Source organism: Symphodus melops (assembly GCF_947650265.1).
Source record: "Symphodus melops genome assembly, chromosome: 7".
Lineage (NCBI taxonomy): Eukaryota > Metazoa > Chordata > Actinopteri > Labriformes > Labridae > Symphodus > Symphodus melops.
Genome location: NC_136697.1, coordinates 5,213,922 through 5,233,868, shown reverse-complemented (window position 1 = coordinate 5,233,868; position 19,947 = coordinate 5,213,922). Strand labels below are relative to the sequence as shown.

General features: G+C 41.3%; 1 protein-coding gene and 1 long non-coding RNA gene across 3 annotated transcripts in view; one reads left to right on the top strand and one right to left on the bottom strand.

The window, feature by feature from the left end:
- Window positions 1–3,329: 3,329 nt before the first annotated feature.
- The window catches only part of LOC306826482, a 38,166-nt gene continuing 21,548 nt past the window's right edge, over window positions 3,330–19,947 (bottom strand). Inside the window, exons 2-4 of one of the 2 annotated variants that reach the window (XR_013779424.1) lie at window positions 3,829–3,850; window positions 3,544–3,578; window positions 3,330–3,448 (exon numbers count right to left, since the gene is read on the bottom strand). This is a non-coding gene — a long non-coding RNA (uncharacterized lncRNA). Of the gene's footprint in view, window positions 3,449–3,543; window positions 3,601–3,828; window positions 3,851–19,947 lie in introns of both variants that reach the window. The other variant, XR_013779425.1, reaches the window with a different exon arrangement.
- LOC306826461 (class I histocompatibility antigen, F10 alpha chain-like) lies at window positions 10,258–19,504 on the top strand. The gene is made up of 6 exons (XM_079347820.1): window positions 10,258–10,443; window positions 11,839–12,105; window positions 12,690–12,968; window positions 15,558–15,851; window positions 17,110–17,232; window positions 18,026–19,504. The coding sequence occupies exons 1-6, from the start codon at window positions 10,365–10,367 to the stop codon at window positions 18,100–18,102; spliced, it is 1,119 nt and encodes a 372-aa protein (XP_079203946.1). The 5' UTR covers window positions 10,258–10,364; the 3' UTR covers window positions 18,103–19,504.

The window sequence follows — 19,947 nt, the reverse complement described above, 5'->3', positions numbered from 1 at the left end:
TTGGGTGAGAGGCGACCCTGGACAAACAACTGGCCATGTTCACATCCCCCTACAGGAAATTTAGAGAAGACAATTAACCCATATGTCTTTGGACTGTCTTTGATAAGGAACCCCATACATTCATGGGGAGAATATGCAACATCCACATGCAAACATTCAGCCAAGGATCTTAACCAGGGACCTTCTTGCTATGAGGAGACAGCTGACCACTGCACCACCGTGCAGCTTCTGGCCAAATGACATTTAATCAATAAATCAAGCAGGTAAAATACTTTACTTGTTGTCACAAGACCCAACATTAATCCATCATGAACACTGAGAAACATTTAGTAAAGCTACAGTGGAGAGGAAAAACTTTCTTTAAGAGGCAGAAACCTGGAGCGAAACCAAACTAATGATGAAGAGCCATCTGAACAACTTAACCCTAAGTTGCTCCTGCTGCTTTGTCGGTGGCGTGTGAATGTTTGTGAACGGGTTTAGTTACACCTGATGGTCACTGCACACAGCAGACTACCATCAGTGTGTGTATGTGTAGGAGTGACCTGTGGTGTAAAAGAACTTTGAATAGTCAGAAAACTAGAGAAACGCTCTACAAGCTCAAGTCTAGTTACCATTAAAGTTATTGTAGATGCACAGGAATATGTCAAAAGTTCGAGAGTCAAGTAAAAAAACATTTAAAAACATTTATTTAAACTTTTAAAATTACGCTTGCAGCTACACTTTTTCTTAAACTTCGATCCATACATTGACTGTTCCAAAAAGTCTGACTTTCTACACTAACAGCCAAAAGCAACAATTAAGAGTCCAGTAAGGCCAAAGCCTCCCGATACATCGTATACTTTATTAAACTGAAGCTTTTTGGCGTGTACTGGCTTGCTCATTTAAATTTGTATCTTGTAGCTGACAAAGGTTATGTTGTGAAAGTTGGAGCAAACAAGGGAGAAAGACAGCTGAAGGCTTAAATGAATAATAAAGTTTTTTGCTCTTTTTGTGTCTTTAAATAGGTCAGCTGGCATGACAAATTAGAGGAAGAAGCCAGGAAGAAAACTGAAACAACAAACAGAGTAACTCATCCAAACATGTAAATAAAAGAAAAAAATAATCGACTAAAAGCAATGATGTGTCTTTGTCTTGTATCTATCATAGGAACCTAATGCCCTCCCACTCAACGGTGAGATTATTTTTACATAATGCAATAGGGACTGTCATCCTATCCTGGCTCTGATGAGAGAGGACGTGTTTGTCAGCAGTCCGTCACCGTGCTGTGTTAGAGCTGAACACTGAAAATAAATTAGGGAAATGAGAGTCAATAAAAAATCCAATGTTTCGTTAGATTTCTATTTTTATGTGCAGGTTTTTCTTCCCCTTTCTGTCATTTTGGCATGTCGTTTCTATAGACTTGTGGCTGGATGTGTTATTATGTCTTATAGAAGTGTGATGCTGTCATACTGTGAGGTTATATATGTGTCTGGATAATTATAATGTTCTGACATGGCAATTGGATCAAATTGGATCAGAGGTTTTTAAAAACCAGGCTGTTTTGAGACATGTTGTGTTAGCTCTTCTATGACTGGCATTTCTAATAAGAAACCAGAACTCAGTACTTTCTCATTTAGAGGTGGAGACGTTTAAATTACTGATCGCTTTGAGAGACAGTGTCCCTTCCTGTGCTGCAGTAGTTACACTCAAATCTGGACCAGCCATGGACTCTGTCATAGACACCGGTTGAGCAGGGAGACAAATGACATACTACAGGTTACCAAAGACAAACACATCCTAAACAAGATAAAAACAAGAAACACTGAACTCTTTCCCCGCCAGAGAATTCTAGAATTGTTGCCAGCCAGTGCCAGACTTATTCACCATTTTCACCAATCTTTCAAGACCCACAGAATATTTTGTTCTTTGAATATGTAAATATTGAATATGTCAAAAGAAAGATCAGAGCCCCTGCTTTCATATACAATTCAACTATTTCATTTAAGCTTCATTCATTCTTTTTTTTTATCAGCACTTGAATATATTCACAAAAAAACAACATTCCGAACAAAAAGCAGAGAAAACAGCACTTTTGTAAAACACATTTATTTTCAAGAAAAAAATGTGATTTTGAGTTTACATTTGGATTCTTTTTACTTCCATTTGACAACTACAGTTATATTTTAAAATAAATAACTAAAATAAATAAAAATGATTACATAAAATTATACATTCTCTTTGAATAGTGTAGCACTACAACATTTACAATCGTGAGTACTCACTAACTTTATACATTTACACATTTTTCTTCTCCTATACAATCAGAAATACTTTTTTTAAAGTCTTTGTATTTAGAAACACCCAAATATTGGTTATTTTCAATAGTAAAACATTAGTTGAACAAAAACCTGATCAAGAAGAGAGACAATTGTGTCTCCCAGGGAAGAGCCTTCTCCACAATAGGGTTTCATGTTGTAACAGTACTCTGTGTCAGAATCGCAAAGGATGTAGGATTTGAACCCATATTTGACAGGTTTTTGGGGATTGTATACCCTGAACGCTAGCCGTCCACGCCACAGAAGCATACCCTCATCAATGCAAATGTTGGTGTTAGGTTGATACATTTGACTGAATTTAGATATAAGGTAATATAAGACAGGGCGGACTTTGTACAACCTGTCAGTGCTATTTACTGGCCTTGAGTCATTATCATTGGAGTGTAGAAATCTCCATATGATTTCAAACCGGTTGCAGGACATGACCTTGTTGAAGTAGGCGGTGGCCAAAATGTCATCTGTAGACCAGTACATTTCAAGGTCAGGCTTATGAATGATACCTGTGAGAAAAAAAAGTCCCAAGAAGGTTTTCATTTCTGATACTATGACCGGTTTCCATGCATGAATTCTAGCATGTGCGGAAGCACCATTCACCCCTTGAATACACTGATCTGCATACAAGTTGGTCTGATCAACAATGTTCTGTATCAGTTCATCAGACATGAACAACTCAATAAAGTCAACCGGTTGTTATGAATCAAGAGCAGCAGCATCATTTAGAGGTCCAGGATTCTCAGTGAAAATAAATTCTTTTGGCTGCTTATCAAGATACAGGTGTTGGTTTTTCTGCTGGGCATTGCTGCCTGACGCACCTCCTCCAGTGCCTTTTGAACAGGTGTGCTGTGACACCTCAATGAACACCTCTGTGGGCCTGAACGGGTCATCAGCTGAGGACCACCACTCATCAACGTTTCGCTCCTTTAACCCCAGTACGTCTCGTGGTGGCGGAGAGATGGCAGGGATCTCTCCCTGATGCCCTAGGTGCCAGTTCATTTCTTTCCATATCAGATGACCTGGACCAGGACCTGCACCTGGCTGGTTTACAGGGCCTCTTGCTTGGTCACCAGGTACTTGACCTCCACCACGCCCATAAGATCCACAGGTCTGACCTCTGCCTCTTTGCTGTGATCGACCTGTAAATAATTAGAATGACAACTTTTTTATTCAACAGTGTGATGTGCACAAAGAGAGGAACGTTATTTTTCGGCCTCTTCATATCATATCTTACCTCTTTCACCTTGGGTAGTTCTGTATAAAGGACACCTGGGCCTTGAATCCCTGGACTCTGTGTGTAAAATGACAGTAAAATGTCAAACAAATATTCATTTGGTAAATAGTTTGTGTACAAAATGAAAGATACATTTGTTTTTCATCTCCTCTCAAAAATTAGCAGATGCTCTTGTCTTGTAGTATCTAATAATCATACAATTAAAGTAACATACTATCAAACTAAATAAAACATGTTATCATAACTCACCACTTGCACCTACGGGTATGTCTGTATACAGGAGACCTGGATCTTGGAGATCTGGACTCTGTGTCTGAAAAATTACAATAAAATGTCCATCAAAAATTCGTTCGGTACAAAACTGAGGGATATGTTATTTCGACGTCACGTTATCTCATGAATTAGCAGATGCATATGCTATCACGGTAAATAAAAAAATAACGTGATCATATCTTACCTCTTACACGTCCTGGAGGTCTGAATGTAGGTCCTGAATCCCTCCATTCGCTGTCGCTGCTGCTGTCTTCATTCAGATCAGTTTTACGGAGGTCAAAAAATGAATTATCAGAGTCTGTATCTATAAGTAACTCTAAAGCTTCCGCAGCCGAATATCTCCTTGCTGGCGCCGGCATGTTTGTACTGTTCAGGAGCTTTTATCTCATATCCTTACGGCTAATGGTTACTTTTTGACGCGCGTCAAACTCACATACAGACAGATCGAACTCCACCCGCTGGAAAATAAGGACAAAAGAAGATGTTTGTTTTTTTTCTCGACTTTCCCACGGGTGGTCTTATTTGTTGGTTTTTGGCCTCACAATCCTGTAACTTTTTACTGGAAGAGACAGGGATTTCAGGTGGATATGACGCATCTCTATAAATAGCTCTGCCAATTCCTCCCGGTTAGAGACGCCCAAAAGGCACAAAAACCTATCCTACCCCAATGGCAAGCATTGGACGCAGAGGGACTGGCGTAATAAATGGGTTCGGTTTCCCATTCATCTGAGTGTGTGGGGCAAGTCTTGATATGATTTACGCCGATATATACCTTTTTAACTTGGGCCAAAAGAAGTGTTTCAAAACTTGATCCTTTTCCTGACACCCATATGGCCAGACCAGTCAAAAGAAACCATGGCCTGAAATTTAGCTGGAACAACAATTTGGACCACAGGACTCTTCACACAAACCACATGAGAAGGCATCCATTTTTCTCACCAGTACACTATCCTCAATGTAGTAGCCACGTTCTTGATCTGTCTGAGTAACAGAGACCACAGCCTCTAACAGCGCCTTAATGGAGGGATCTGACTGCTGCTCAGCAATCAACTGTACACAAGAGACAGCCAACGGAAAGTTAGACGAGTTCAAACCATGTTCAGCGTTGACGCTTACCTCTACAGATTGCTTGTCAACCATAGCCCTGGAGCGTGTCAGAGGACAAGCTGCAACAGTCTTGCTCAAATCAGACTCACTGTCATCGCACACATTACCACTACCTGTAACCAGACCAGACCCGGCCACCAGCTAACCCATTACCCAGAACCACATGAACTCCTTCCAGCAGCAACGCAGGACACTATGCCATTCACACCTCCCCCTGCACCAGATCAGGAAATAAATGAATCCTGTGTACAGGAGTGGATAAGACGGTCAGCCCAATATCCAGGCCAAGTTCTGACCCACCAGTGTCCGACTGCTCTGAAAATGGAAAAACTGACCCCAGGATAAATGAGCCCAAAGCACCTTTTAACCATCAGCCAACAGAGAAACAAAACCATCAGAAATAGAAGGCAAGCATGCCTCACCACAGGAAACACTGCACCCCCGAACATCCGAAAACTCTGGACCAACTCCAACAGGAGCAGATAGCGCCACAGCCTTTACATTTACTTGTTGGCTTTTCAAAAAAGCGAAGCATTCTGCTTTAACATGGCCTTTCTTGTGACAGAAATGGCACATCCTCAACTCCATATTTACATCATTATGCCCATTGGCCGCCCCTTGGAAAACCAAGGTGGAACCAGGTATTCTCTAAGACCGTCATGGATGGATGGATGGATAGATAGATAGATAGATAGATAGATAGATGCCTCATCCACCGTCCTTACTTCTTGTTCGGTTAAATATGTTGCAAATCAACCAGGCAAAGCAACTTTCAGTTCCAATTCAAGACGTTCACATAACTCATCAAATGTAACGACATTATAAGAATCACGCCAACGCCTAAATGAAGTCAACAAGTCCCTGGAAAACTCCAGGTATGACTGCCTGTCACCCTTCCTACCGTTCCTAAAGCGCTGGCGGCGCGCCTCGGGAACCATCTCTTAGGACTTCAGAACAGCTGACTTAACAGAAGCATATCTCAAGGAATCTGTCACAGACAACGTCATATGTGTACTGGTGGTGGGTATTTACGTACCTGAAGCCCGCTTGCCAAGGAGAAAGCCCACTACCTCCAGCCAAAGCTACGGCTGGTACTCCCAAGACAACTGCCTCACCTGCACGGACAACATACAAAAATAAACAGCCTCCTTGTGAGAACTGCTGCTACCGCCTAACCAGGGGAATAAACTCAGCTCCTAAATGCTAAAACAGCGTGATCACACTCACCTTCACAAGCAGCAAAAAATATCGCTCCAACTCTGGACACAAAAGAGCTCTGCCCGCCTCAGGTGCCGCCGTGACTTTATTACACTCAAAATGAACAGTAATCAACACGTCAATCAAAAAGAGGGAATCCCGCTAAACCCCGCCTTGAAGTGACATACCTACCACCACGTCACGATTTCATCCCAGGAAACCCCAAGCAAACACGAACACCTGGGTGTAATCAAGCACAAGACATGATTACACGCACACAAACCAAAAACCTTTGAAAAAATATGTCTTAATCGAGCAGACTCTTTCCTCTTCCTCCAGTCCCCCCCCCGAACTAGGAAGTGAGGCCATCTTAAATGGAAGAAGACCAGGCCCAGGTGTTTTCAATCTCCTCTCAGCCACACCTCCTGGAGCCTGCAGCACAAAACCACAAACAGCCAAACCATACCAGCAGGGTCGTCACAGTTGAAAGACAGAATAACATCAATAAACACGGAATTGAAGCGGATTCATTCATTCAGTTTAACATCATCAAACACTTCACCCACGGAGAGCCACCGGCCACCGTAGCTCGGTACTAAGTGTTACATGCAGCTACTGCTACAGCTAACAGGAGGACGTAGGAGGAGCTGTGTTTCGGCAGACTTTAAATTTTTTAAACAAACACAAGACACATGGAAAACACAGTAAAGAGCATACAAAAAAGCTGAAAAAGCAGGACATGGGACCCTGGACCTGGTCATCACTTATGGCCTGTCCACCGGGGTGTCTTCTGTTGTTGACCTGGCTGTGTCGGACCACTACTGCGTGTTTTTTAACATCACTGGTTTTATTCAGCGGGAGACCTCTGTGAGAACTATAACGAAACGTCATCTAACCCCTGAAATGGCTGCAAATTTTAAAGAGGTTTTAGAAAAATGTCCACCTACTGTTTTACCTGCCCCCTGCGATCTTATTATTGATGATTTTAACAGCAGACTACGGTCAGCCATCAACACAGTTGCCCCACTTCAAACAAAAATCATCAGTAATAAACCAATACCTCCCTGGAGAAATGAAGAACTTAAGAAACTGAAACGTAATTGTAGGGTCGCAGAGAGAAGATGGAGAAAAAACAAAATTACAATAAACCATCAAATATATGCCGAACAGCAAAAAATATACAATAAAGCAATAAGAAACTCACGCAATAATTATTTTTCAAACCTCATCAATAGCCATAAAAATAACACCAAAATTCTCTTCTCAACAATAGACAATCTACTCAATCCAGATTTTAACGAACCTCATTTTAACGCCACTGACTCCCTTTGTGAGGAGTTTGCAGACCACTTCATGGGGAAGATAGACACTATCAGATGTAACATTTTATCCTCCCAAAGTAATATGGTTTTAAGCACATCTGGGTGTCTGTCTTCACCGGAGGAAACACTGAACAGTTTTGTCCTGGTTAATGCTGAGACTCTTGATAAAGTTTTCTCCTCAGTGAGGCCCACCACATGTCTTTTAGATCCAATCCCAACCTCATTTTTTAAATTATTTTATGGATCCTTCAGAGAAGAGCTTTTAAACATGATGAATTGCTCTCTTCAGACGGGGGTCTTTCCTGCTGCCTTTAAAAGGGCAGTGGTGAGGCCCCTGCTGAAGAAGAGCAATTTAGATTTTAATGATTTTAATAATTTTAGACCAGTATCTAACTTACCATTTTTAAGCAAAATTTTAGAAAAACTTGTTCTTATTCAGTTGAATGATTTTATTAACTCACATAATGTCCTGGAGAAATTTCAGTCTGGTTTTAGGGTAAACCACAGCACAGAGACGGCCCTTTTAAAGATTTAAAATGATTTTAGATTAAATTATGATTCACAGAAGCTGACAGTGTTGATTCTACTGGATCTGAGCGCCGCCTTCGACACAGTAGATCACACTGTCCTTTTAACCCGCTTGCAGCACATCGGCCTGTCCGGTGCTGTTCACAAATGGTTTACCTCCTATCTCACAGACAGGACATTCATGGTAAGTCTTGATACTTGCTCCTCTAAGGTCCATGATGTCACATGTGGTGTTCCCCAGGGTTCGATTTTAGGCCCAGTGCTTTTTAACTTGTATATGCTCCCTCTAGGCAGTGTCATCAGGAGACATGGAGTCAGCTTTCACAGCTACGCAGATGATACACAGTTGTACATCTCCATGTCTCCTGATGACACAAGGCCAATGGATGCACTTTTTAACTGCATTTTAGACATCAAATCCTGGATGGCAGATAACTTTCTCCAGCTTAACCAGGACAAAACTGAAGTTTTAGTCCTCGGTCCTGAGGCTCAGAGAGAGAAACTTTTACCCAAATTACAGGCACTATCTTTTAATCCATCCACACAGGTGAAAAACCTGGGCGTGATTTTAGACTCTGAGCTGACTTTTATTCCACACATCAAGAACACCACCAAAATAGGTTTTTATCATTTAAAGAACATAGCCAGAGTCCGCCCCATTCTCTCTCGGGCCAACACGGAGACGCTAATGCATGCTTTTATCACCAGTCGTATCGACTATTGTAACGCCCTGCTCTCTGGTCTTCCTAAAAAGAATATTTCATGCCTACAACTCCTACAAAATTCAGCAGCTCGTGTCCTGACGAAGACCAGAGGGCGGGCTCACATTACTCCGGTTTTAGAATCACTGCATTGGCTCCCCGTGTCTTTCAGGATCGATTTTAAGGTTCTTTTAATGGTTTTTAAGTGTATTAATGGTCTTGGGCCTTCTTATCTGTCAGAATTGCTTTTACCATATGAGCCTTCGCGGTCCCTGCGCTCCTCCGGCAGAGGTCTTTTAGTCATCCCAAAAGTCAGGACACACACCCACGGCGAGGCGTCTTTCAGTTTTTACGGCCCTCGTCTCTGGAACAGCCTGCCGGAGGACCTCAGGGCCGCAGAGAACGCTCATATTTTTAAGAGCAGGCTCAAGACCCACCTTTTTAGTCTAGCTTTTAAATAATATTTATTCATTTTATCTGTTATGATTTTAGCATTTTATGTTTACTTATATCTTACCATCATTCTATTGGTTTTAGCTTTATTCAGTTTGTTTGGCCTCATTTTAAAAGGTTTTATGTATTTTACGTCTCTTGCAAGTGTTTCCTCCGAGGGAGCCCTCTGTGTCGGGAGCGGTGGAGGGCTGTGGCTGACTGGGCGCCGTCCTGCGGTGTCTGGGTGGAGGTCAGGGGTCTCGGCCCCGCCTCCCCTGGGCACCCTGTGATGGTGCCCCTGATGGCCGCGGCCGATCTGCCGCTCTCGATGCAGACGGCTCCTCTTTGGCGTTTACTTACCTGGTTCATCCGTACTCAGCCTTCTGTCCATATCATTGATGCTGGTGTGTGTGCATGTGTGTGTATGTGTTTAGGTCTGCGCGTGTGTGTTGGAGCGTGGGGTGACTGTGAGTATGAGTGTGATACTGTTTGTATGCGTGGGGGGTGGGGGGAGGGTGGGAATGATTTTAATGTGATTTTAATGTGATGTTAACATGTAAAGCACTTTGTGCTACTTTTAAAAAGTATGAAAAGCGCTTTATAAATAAAGTTTGATTTGATTTGATTTGATTTAACCTGTCAGATTCAGTGTGATCTAATGTTATTTTTTTCAAACCATCATTTGTGACTGTCTCAACAAATTTGTGCCAATACTTGTGTGTAGGCCTCTGCTGAAGACTTATACACAATCTAACAATATTTACAGACCACATTGAGTTACTGCAGGACACTACATTTAATCACTATAATTTATATAAAACTATATTTATTTCTGGATTAGGACATTTTATTTTGAATCATAGAGCAGCCAAACATCCCTACATCCATAAATTATCCCTATACCTGGCCTTTAAATTCTCACAAATGTCTTTATTTGTTCTTCAAACGCCACATCAGCCAAAAAAATAAAAACTAATCACTAATCTGATCAGCTGACTGTTTAACACTATGATCTATAAATAAAATCTTGCGTGTCTCACTATGCTCTATTATGGGCTGAAACATGGGGAGTTAACTTTCATTTTCGTTTACTGCCTGTTTCACCCAGTTACTAGTGACGTCGAGGCTCAGGCTAATTCCCTATTGGCTAAGACAGAGTAAGTCAGTTTACCGTCAGAAGTCATTTTACCGTCAGAGCTCGAGCTGGAAGCACAGACGACAAAACTTTCTCATAAACATTAAGGATGTAAATTGGTCAAAGATGAAGACTTCACAGGTCACAATGAAGACTTTCATGTTTGTGGCTCTCGTGGGAGTTCTCCTACACAACACGGCGGCAGGTGAGTTCATTTATTGGACTTAGTTAGTAGACGATCGGTTGTCTAACAGGAGGAGAAGAAATACAAAATAAAAGCAAACTCCACAAACTAACCAAATCAAACAGGAAATAAACAGCAGCCTAACCTCGTGTTTCTAAACTTTTTCTAAAGTTAGCGTGTGTTTACTAAACTAAAACCTGATCCAATCCAACATGAACTCAGAAAACACCAGACTACTAGTTCTTTAAAGAACATGTGACAAACACAGACAGACAACGAGAGAGGCTCGGAGCCGCCCAGAGGAGGAAGGTGTTCACAGGTGGAGCTGGAACGCTTATTTACTAATCCACCCACACACACACACACACACACACACACACACACACACACACACACACACACACACACACACACACACACACACACACACACACACACACACACACACACACACACACACACACACACCGTTTTGAATACTTTTTATTTTGTACTACACTACATAATGTTTACCATGCCCATGTTTGCTATCATTTTTTTAGCACAAAATTTCCTATATGATCTGACTTATTTATCAACTTTGACATACAGTATCAACAAATTTGTTTAAAAAACAAACAAACCAAAAAACAAAATCTGAAAAATTACATTAATGTTCACAATAAACAACACAAACATGCTTAATGAAGCATTTGAAATCTTGAAAATGTAAATACAGGTTGCAAAGGTGAACATACAAAGGTAAAATTGAGAAAAACATTTACGATATACAATTACAAGTGTGGCTATATGGCGTCCCCCCTTTTTTACGAATGAAACTCTGAAATAGTTTATCTAATAAATTAATTAACTAATTAGTCCAAATGTAAAATACAAAAAAAAAATCACTAATATATCACTAACCTACTTTCTCTGTGTCCCTCTCTCTGCTCACCAAACTCCCAAACATTTTCAGATTATACGCAGCTGCGCTGTAAAGGACAGCCAGCACTTTCTGGCATTTTTTTTTTTTTTAATCGTTTTCTGATTATAATGAAAAATGAAGACAGAGTCACACACACACAGATGCACTCACACATAGACACACAGATACACACACTAAAAACTTTGAAGCCTGCACCTACGAGTGAATGTGCCTGCATTGCTCTACATGCGCTCTACACTGTGCAGTTACGTAATGAGGTGGTCACATGATTTGATCGCGCCGGCGTGATCTTTGTCTTCAAAGGGTTAAACTTTGCTCCATACACTGTTTAATAGTTTGTCCGGGTCGCTGTCCTCCAACACTGTTCGTTCAATGCTCTAATAATAACACCCGCCTACGTGAGGACGAATCATGAGATGTGAAGAAGTCAATCAAACATCCACTGAATGAAAGTTTCAGATGAAACTGATGAAATCATTTTGTCTTTGCAGTGCTGCACTCCATGAGGTTTCTTTCCACTGCGTTTTTTGAAGTCCCAAACTCTCCAGAGTTCGTGTACGTTGGGATGGTTGATGATGTTCAGATACAATACTACGACAGTAACACCAAGAGATTCGAGCCCAATCAGGACTGGATGAACAGGATCACAGAAGATGAGCCTCATTACTGGGCGGGGCAGACGTGGAGAGGTCAGCGTCAAGAGCAGCGGCTCAAATTCAACCTCAACAATTTAATGATGCGCTTCAACCAAACTGGAGGTTTGTTTATGATTCAATTCATACTGAAAAAAAATATTGTTTATAATATGATCCTGTATTTTAGTGAACACGTTTAATTTATATTAATTCAGATAAGATGACCTGTGATGGACTTGTTTGACTTTTTATTGACATTTAACAGATTCCAACATTTAGTGATTGTTACACCAACAATAATAATAATAATGGGTAAACGCTCTAAATATGTGGTATAAAACATAGGACATCAGGACACACAGACTGTCTCCTTACTGGTCCTGCTGGTCTCTGTATTAACACACTGCTGAACTCTGTGAGGGCCGAGCAGGAGGAGTCTACAGACCTGATCCTGGACTGAGACTCTCCTTCAGAGATAATTTAGAGAACAGCTCGGGACAGTCAAGTGTGTGGTTTCTCACAGGACGAGTGAAATGTTTGACTGATCCACAGAGAGTCCACGTTCAGTCTGCTTGTCAGGACTACAACTCTGTGTGTGTGTTTCTAAAACTTTATGTTAGACTCAGTGTGTCTTTGAGGAAAACAAAAACAAAAGGATTTAAACTATAACCTGACTATCTCTCTCTCTCTCTGTCTGTCTGTGTCAGGTGTTCACATTAACCAGGTATCATTAGGCTGTGACTGGGATGATGAGACCGGAGAGGTTAAAGGTGTCTATCGGTTTGGTTATAATGGAGAAGACTTCTTAGTTCTGGACACAAAGACATTGACGTGGATCGCTCCACAACAACGGGCTGTCGTCACCAAACACCAGTGGGATCGAGACAAAGGATATTTAGAGTATCTTAAGAACTACTTCAACAATGAGTGCGCTGACTGGCTGCAGAAGTTTGTGGACTTTGGGCGGAGCTCTCTCATGAGAACAGGTAGGATCAAATGACATGACAATCTGACAATGTCCATTTTCTTTTTTTCTTCTTTGTAATTGATCAGTAAATATTTCACACGTTTCTCTCACACATGTTCTTTTTCCATCTTGAAGCTTCCGCTTACCTTTCCCTTCATGTTCAATCTCTTTCTCTCTGCTGTTCATCGCTCATTCTCAAAGGTTCTCTGCATTTAACAGTAAATCCTGATAAAGAAACAAGAATGTGTCTTCCTGTTTCAGTGATTTAGGCTGAAATGGGAAAACAGGGGGTGCAAAAAAAACAAAACAGGGGGTGCAATTTCTTTGTGTCAGTCACAGCGGAGCGGAGGTTATGTGCTCTCTAACACATCGGTGGTTGTGAAGAAAACTAAATAAGTCTCTAAATGGTGCATTCTGTTCAATAAGATGCACTGTTACACATTTTAGTTTCCCCAAACTTGATGGTGTTAATTTACTGCACAGCCCCTGCCCTGACACACCTCTTCATCATTTGACTGCAACTCACTTAGTTCATGTTGTCTAAACCCTTTGTAGTTGGCCCACTACTTCAATCTGCTCTTTCTTTAAAAAACAAACAACAAATAAATAAATAAACTTATAATATTACATGTGTCATCCAGTAATAATAGATCCCCAGACCTTGATAAGTCAATCAGCTGTCATCATGTCCAATGTTACCTACTCCTCCGTACATATTAAGTACATATCACAGCCATCATGTTTTTGTAGATTCATAATTTGAATTTTATTCCAAAAACAAATTGCTCAATAACAAATAAAGCATATATCTAATATAATACATATACTGTTGGCTAGTGTAAATTGATGTTCAGTGCTTGTGCACTGCTTTTTTCAACCTGTGTGGTTGTTCCATGTAAATGGCCAGTGCCTACTCAAAGGGAAATTGCTGAAGTGGAATGCGCCCATACGCAATGCACATTAATTGATCCATCCGCTCATTTGAGAGGCGGCTCCTTGATTTGGACTTCATACGGTTCTGAACAGAGATGCTCCGTTCCGCTTCAACGTTTGATGGCATTGTCAGCACCTGTCGTTCTGGTGAAGTGCCTGAGGAGGGCGGTGTTTACCCATAGATAGACTGTATCTAGTCATAGAACGAACTGAGAGGCGGCTGATGTGGGTTTGACGGCCAGGCAGAGCCGGCTCGAGAGCGCCTCTCGTCAGCCCCGTTTCCACCGAGCGGTCCGGCTCGGTTCGTCTCGGTAAGGCGCGTATTATGCAGCGTTTCCATAGACTAATCCTGGGAAAGATTTCCGAATAACCGATAAGTACCATCATACTTTTTGGGACCCTTCTGTTGGGGTGCCAAGAATGTCGAGCCGACCCAAAACGGTGGAGCTAAATACTGCAGTCCGCTGATTGGTTGAAAGAATCGTTACTTCCCGTGAGACAAACTCTGCCGTCTTTAAACCATTGACTGTAACACAGTTGATTGTTTACATCTGTATTTCTCCTTGCAGCACACAGCCTTCTATGAAACTGTCATGGTTTGGTTTTGTTCTGTATTTAATCTTGTTTTAGTTTTCATTATTTTTCTCGTGTTCTGTGTATGTGTGATTCCTAGTGTGTGTTTCCCTGTATCCTTGAGTTCTTCTATGTTGTCTGTAGACCTGTTTTCCTGTTACTTGTGTTTTCAGGTTCTTAGTTTGGTGTTTAATGTTTCCTAGTCTTGTTTTAAGTGTTTCCTGTTTTATTTTGTAATATCTTGTTTTAGTTCATGTCTTTTCAGTGTCAGGTTTTACTTTGTACTTGTCCTCAGTGTTCTGGTCTTGTGTTCTTTGTTCCTTGTGTTTCCCGCCTTAGTGATTACCCTGATGTTCCTCACCTGTCTTGTTAGTCTCACCTGTGTCTGATTACCCCTTGTTTATTTAGTCTCTGTTTGTCTCAGTTTCTTGTCGGTTCATTGTCTTGTCTTATGTTGGTTGTCGTGGCCTGTGGTTCTTGTCCCTGCTCCCTGTGTTTTTTCCTCGTGGATTTTTGGATTTCTATTATTTAAGTGAGTCTTGGTTTTTGCCCTTTCTTTTAAAATAAATAATTTAAGTTTTTTTTGCAATTGGGTCCTCCCTCTCCTGTTTCCTACCTGCTAACACGTGACAGAAACAAAGCTTGATTAAGTTCTTGTAATAAAGAGTCACATGTCAGTGACAGAGTCGAGGAACTGTTGGATGTCTCCAGTGTGGATTTTGTTTGCGTAGTGTTTTTCTCCTTTGTTTACATTTTTTTACTTATGGGTTATCATATGGCTATCATCATCCGGCTGACACGCTGTCTACCAAATAGGGCACGGGTGGCTGTGGAAACACAAACGGCATCGGGCTTAAGCGTGTCAGTACCGGTATTCGGCAAACATATTCTTTGCCAGAATTAGAATGTAGCCTAATCAGATACTTAGCGCACCGTATAGAAACCTGTGTACATAGTAAGCACGTTTATTAAATGTAGATATTTGCGCGGCCTAGGTCAAGCCATGCAATCATTTCAAGGCCGTGTTTTTTTTTTTAAATAGGCCGTGCTAAAAGCGGTTTCGCGGCAGGCGACCTCATTCTATGTCCTGTTTGTTCTCCAGACCTCCCCACAGTGTCTCTCCTCCAGAAGACTCCGTCCTCTCGGGTCACCTGCCACGCTACAGGTTTCTACCCCAACAGAGCCGTGATGTTCTGGAGGAAAGATGGAGAGAAGCTTTACGAGGAAGTGGAGCACGGAGAGATCCTCCCCAACCACGACGACTCCTACCAGATGAGCGTTGACCTTGAACTGCCCTCTGATGACTGGGGGAGGTATGAATGTGTGTTTCAGCTCTCTGGTGTGGAGGAGGTCATCGTCACCAAACTGGACAAACGAGAGATCAAGACCAACTACGGTAAGACCTGGATGAGAGGTGATGGAGGGAGGATTTGACTGTGACAGTCGTGTGATGGAGGGAACGTTTAGTTGTGATTTTTCCTTTTTTTCAAACTTTTCAAATTGTAAAAGTATTTTCATTAAAGGGATGATATTCACCTCTCGACCTCTTAAAGGAAGGAAACTTTTTAAGTTTTAAAAACTTTTAAAAAGTTAAAAGTTTTAAATGGATTAATGATGATTGATGAGTTAGTTTGCTCTTTAATGACCTTCTATTTACACAACAATAACACATCAATAACACTCATGACTTATTTGTTTGTCTCGGTGTTTTAAAATATCACCTTCATTTACAGTCACATCATTTCATTGAACACTATTTAGAGTTTGTTTGAAGTGCTTTCATAATTTAAATCATTTTAAAAAGTGAAACGCGTTTGTCGGGAGATTAAAGGTGCTATGTTGACTTCTTGACGTTAAAGTGCAAGATGTCACATGTAAATATATCAGTGATTAAGTCTCTTCTGTGTAAATGTCACTCTGAGTCCCGCTGGCTGTGTTGTTGTCAGAGCCTTGTTCACATGGACGGGGCGGCGGCTCCTCCCCTTGTGTATAAAAACAGTATTAATGAAGGAGTAGAGAAGAAGAACATACTCACTGGTATTTGGATGTCATCAAAGTGTATTTAGATCACGCTCGCTTTGTGTAAATCTACATAATCTTAAAAAAAACCAACTTGAATTTCCCTCGGGATCAATAAAGTATCTATCTACAAAATTCATTAGCTAACTAAAGATCGCTAACATTAGCATGCTAACAACAATACAGGACAGGGTTGGAGGTGTGTTGCTGGAGGACGCATCAGTGTGGAGGAGGTGTGGCCAAACCAGCGGTTGCTGGGCGACATCTAGTGGATCAAAAAGTCGCACATTCTTCCTTTACTTGTAGAGATGATGAAGTTGAGGAATTACTGGATGTATAAATATGTCAGGAGATCTTTCATGCTTTGTTTTCCTCGTTCAGTCAAAATGAGTTTGACAAAATCTGTCATCGAGCGAAACATCAACGTGTAAAGAAATCAGGATTCAGATAAACGACACGACTGGAAGATGAATCAAACATAGAGGATTTATTTACAGACGAGTGGAGATTCAGATGAACAGCAGCAGGACAAACCATGATGTTTACAGGATGATGACTGTCTGCTTGTCACATGTTCTCCTCCTCTAACCTGCTTCATCTGCACAGGTTGTAACTGTGTTTGTTGACTTCAACAGTGACTCCCTGGCACACCATCATCCCTGTCATCACTGTCATCGCTGCAGTCCTTCTCCTCCTCGCTGTCATCGGTTACAAGCTGATACGGAGACTGACAACGTATGGAAGCAAACGCACGCAAGGTAGTGTTCAAAAGACGGTCCTTGCATTCAGTCTGGGGTTTGGTTCACGAGTAGACAGGGAAGGGACAAATCCTGAGGAGCAGGCTGAAGGCACAGTCAAAAAGTCAGGTAGGACTAACGATCTAAAGAAAACACTAACAGCTGGCAACACGAGGAAGGACACACTAGGATGGGTGTTATTTACAAATTGGCCCAAAAGCAGAAAGAATAAGAAGTAACCATGGCAACAACTCGCAGACTGAGTCAATCCTGCTAACTGTGGTTGTTTGTTATTTCTGAGACGCCATCAACGACCCTCTTCTTTCTTCCATATCCACTGTGTAGCTGAGAAGATGAAACAGCTTCGTGGTTAGGACGTGTTTTTGATGTGAAAGGAGCCGTTTAGAATTTGTTATATCGCAGTTCACTTCCTTGTTTGAGCACAGTGACATTTACATCTCCCACAGAGCGTACTTGAGCACACGTGAATCCTGCCTGAGACCATCTCTTTAAATGGACTAGGGTACGGTACGTTTGTGTTCACACTGGTCAAATGACCCTGACTTCAGTGTCAAGAGTACTCTGATCCAGACTCAGATCCAGGCCTGGGTCCCTGGTGTTAAACCACCTTAAGAAGGAGGGATGAATTTAATATGGTTTGTTTGAGGTTTTTAATTCATATTTTAGTAAACAACACAAAGTCAGTTTGCGTCAGTTGAAGGTTTAAAGTTACTAGAAGAAGAGAAGAAATGATATCCTGGCTGTTTGACTTACATGAGATCTAAAACGAGCTGTCTTTGTTTTTGTATTTCAGCTAAATGTGACACGTCTTCTGAAAACAGCTCTGAGCTCGCTGACAAACTGAATCCAGAAGAGTCTAATCAAGAATAGACCACCCTGCACCCTGTGAGTTTCCCTCTACAGGACGTGGACGATTCTCACAGTTAAAAAGGACTCTATAGGTGCCATGCTGAAGAAGCCTGTTTGTTAAATGTGTGTGAGGTGGAGTGTAAATATGTATTTTTATTGAGCTGCTGCGGGTTGCACCCGTTACACGTAAATTCAAATGTAGACTAATTTGAATGCAACAGAGTTTGTGCTGTACCTGATGTGATGGTTTGAAATGATATTTAGTCTCAATTACTGTATGCATGATGCATGAGAATGACTGATTTAAGTTCTGGTAATCTGTTACAATTTTTTACATTCAGTTACTGAAGTGTGAAGTTGTTTGCATGCGGTTTATGACAAAGTTACTCCAACATCTATAGAATTAATGTTCATGTAGTTATCAGCAGACACCAGCAGGGGGAGCAACGCAGCACTGTACACAGAAGCCTAATTTATACTTCTGCGTCGTGTCGATGCCGTAGCTACGCGGTCGACATGGACCCCTACACAGTGGCCCTATGCGCACCTCCAAAAAATCCTGAATACATGTCGCGTTGACGCAAACTGCAAGGACTGTGATTGGTCCGCTCAGAATGTCATTTCTGGCAGTTAATTTTCCGGTCACAACGGAAATTTTATAAGGTTGTATACGCCGAAGAAAATCAGCCGATTGACATTCGAAAGTGTATTTTTTCATCCAGGTTCCTCAGTGAGCGAACTGTTAAATTCACCTGTTTTCAGCCTTGATTGGTTTAGTTGTCAGACAGACCTTCTCTGCAAACGTCTCCTTCGTCGCCACTGCCCTCTAGCGGCTTGGTGGTGAATTGCAGAGCAACACGTTCCCTCAGCTTCCTGACCAGTCGATACACAGATGAGCTGAGAAATGTTTCATGTCTGTTATTTTTGACTCAAATATCCCTTCTTCAGGGCTTTTACACTGATCCAGTGCAGGTATTAGTTATTACTGAAAAGTTATACCTTTGCCCGAGTAGGTATGAAGTCCAAACACTATCATTGTATTTGAGCGTCTTTATCTGGGCAGGTTTGTTGAAACTTTTTGCTCAGGAACAATCAGTGTAAAGGTCATCTGTGTGTGTTACTGGAGTTACCTCTTTCACATTTCAGTCACCGTAACTCTCCACAAGATGAGCTAGACTGAAAACAGACAAATGGAGTTTTGAGAATAATCTCAAGTTTCCAAGTAGAGTCAATTTTTTTGTTTACACGCGTTATGATAAAGTTCAGTGTTTACTTACAGCTGAACGAGACCTGAGAAGACGTAGTTTGTACGTTGCAAAGATGGGGGCCAGCTACTGAAAAGGCATGATCGCCTCTGAGTTTTGCTGGGCTCTTGTGTTTTTATGATTTGTGATTTTTTTCTTTTCTTTTTTACTGCTCAAGTCTGCTTGTATTTTTATGTCAAAAGGGAATAAAAAACAAAAATGGTGTTGCCTTGATTAACTTCACAATTTAAAGAAAAAGAATAATATATATATACACAGTTTTTTTAAACAAGATTTTTCAAGCCACTCCATTATACTTTAAAAAAAAAGTAATAAACATGTTTACTGCTTTTACTCTGCGTGTGATCTTTGAAAATATTAACAGTTTAACTATTTTCACGCTACACACACACACACACACACACACACACACACACACACACACACCTTTTCCACCATTGTTGTTCCATGAATTTAAAATCTCCTTTGACCACTTTGGACCAAATTAACGCAGTGCGAGGTGGTAGGGTCAGGGTATAGCAGGACAGATGTAGATAGACTTTCCTTTTGGTGAGTACTTTTGAGTACTTTTCAGAGGGCAATCTGACACACGGTGGGTAAA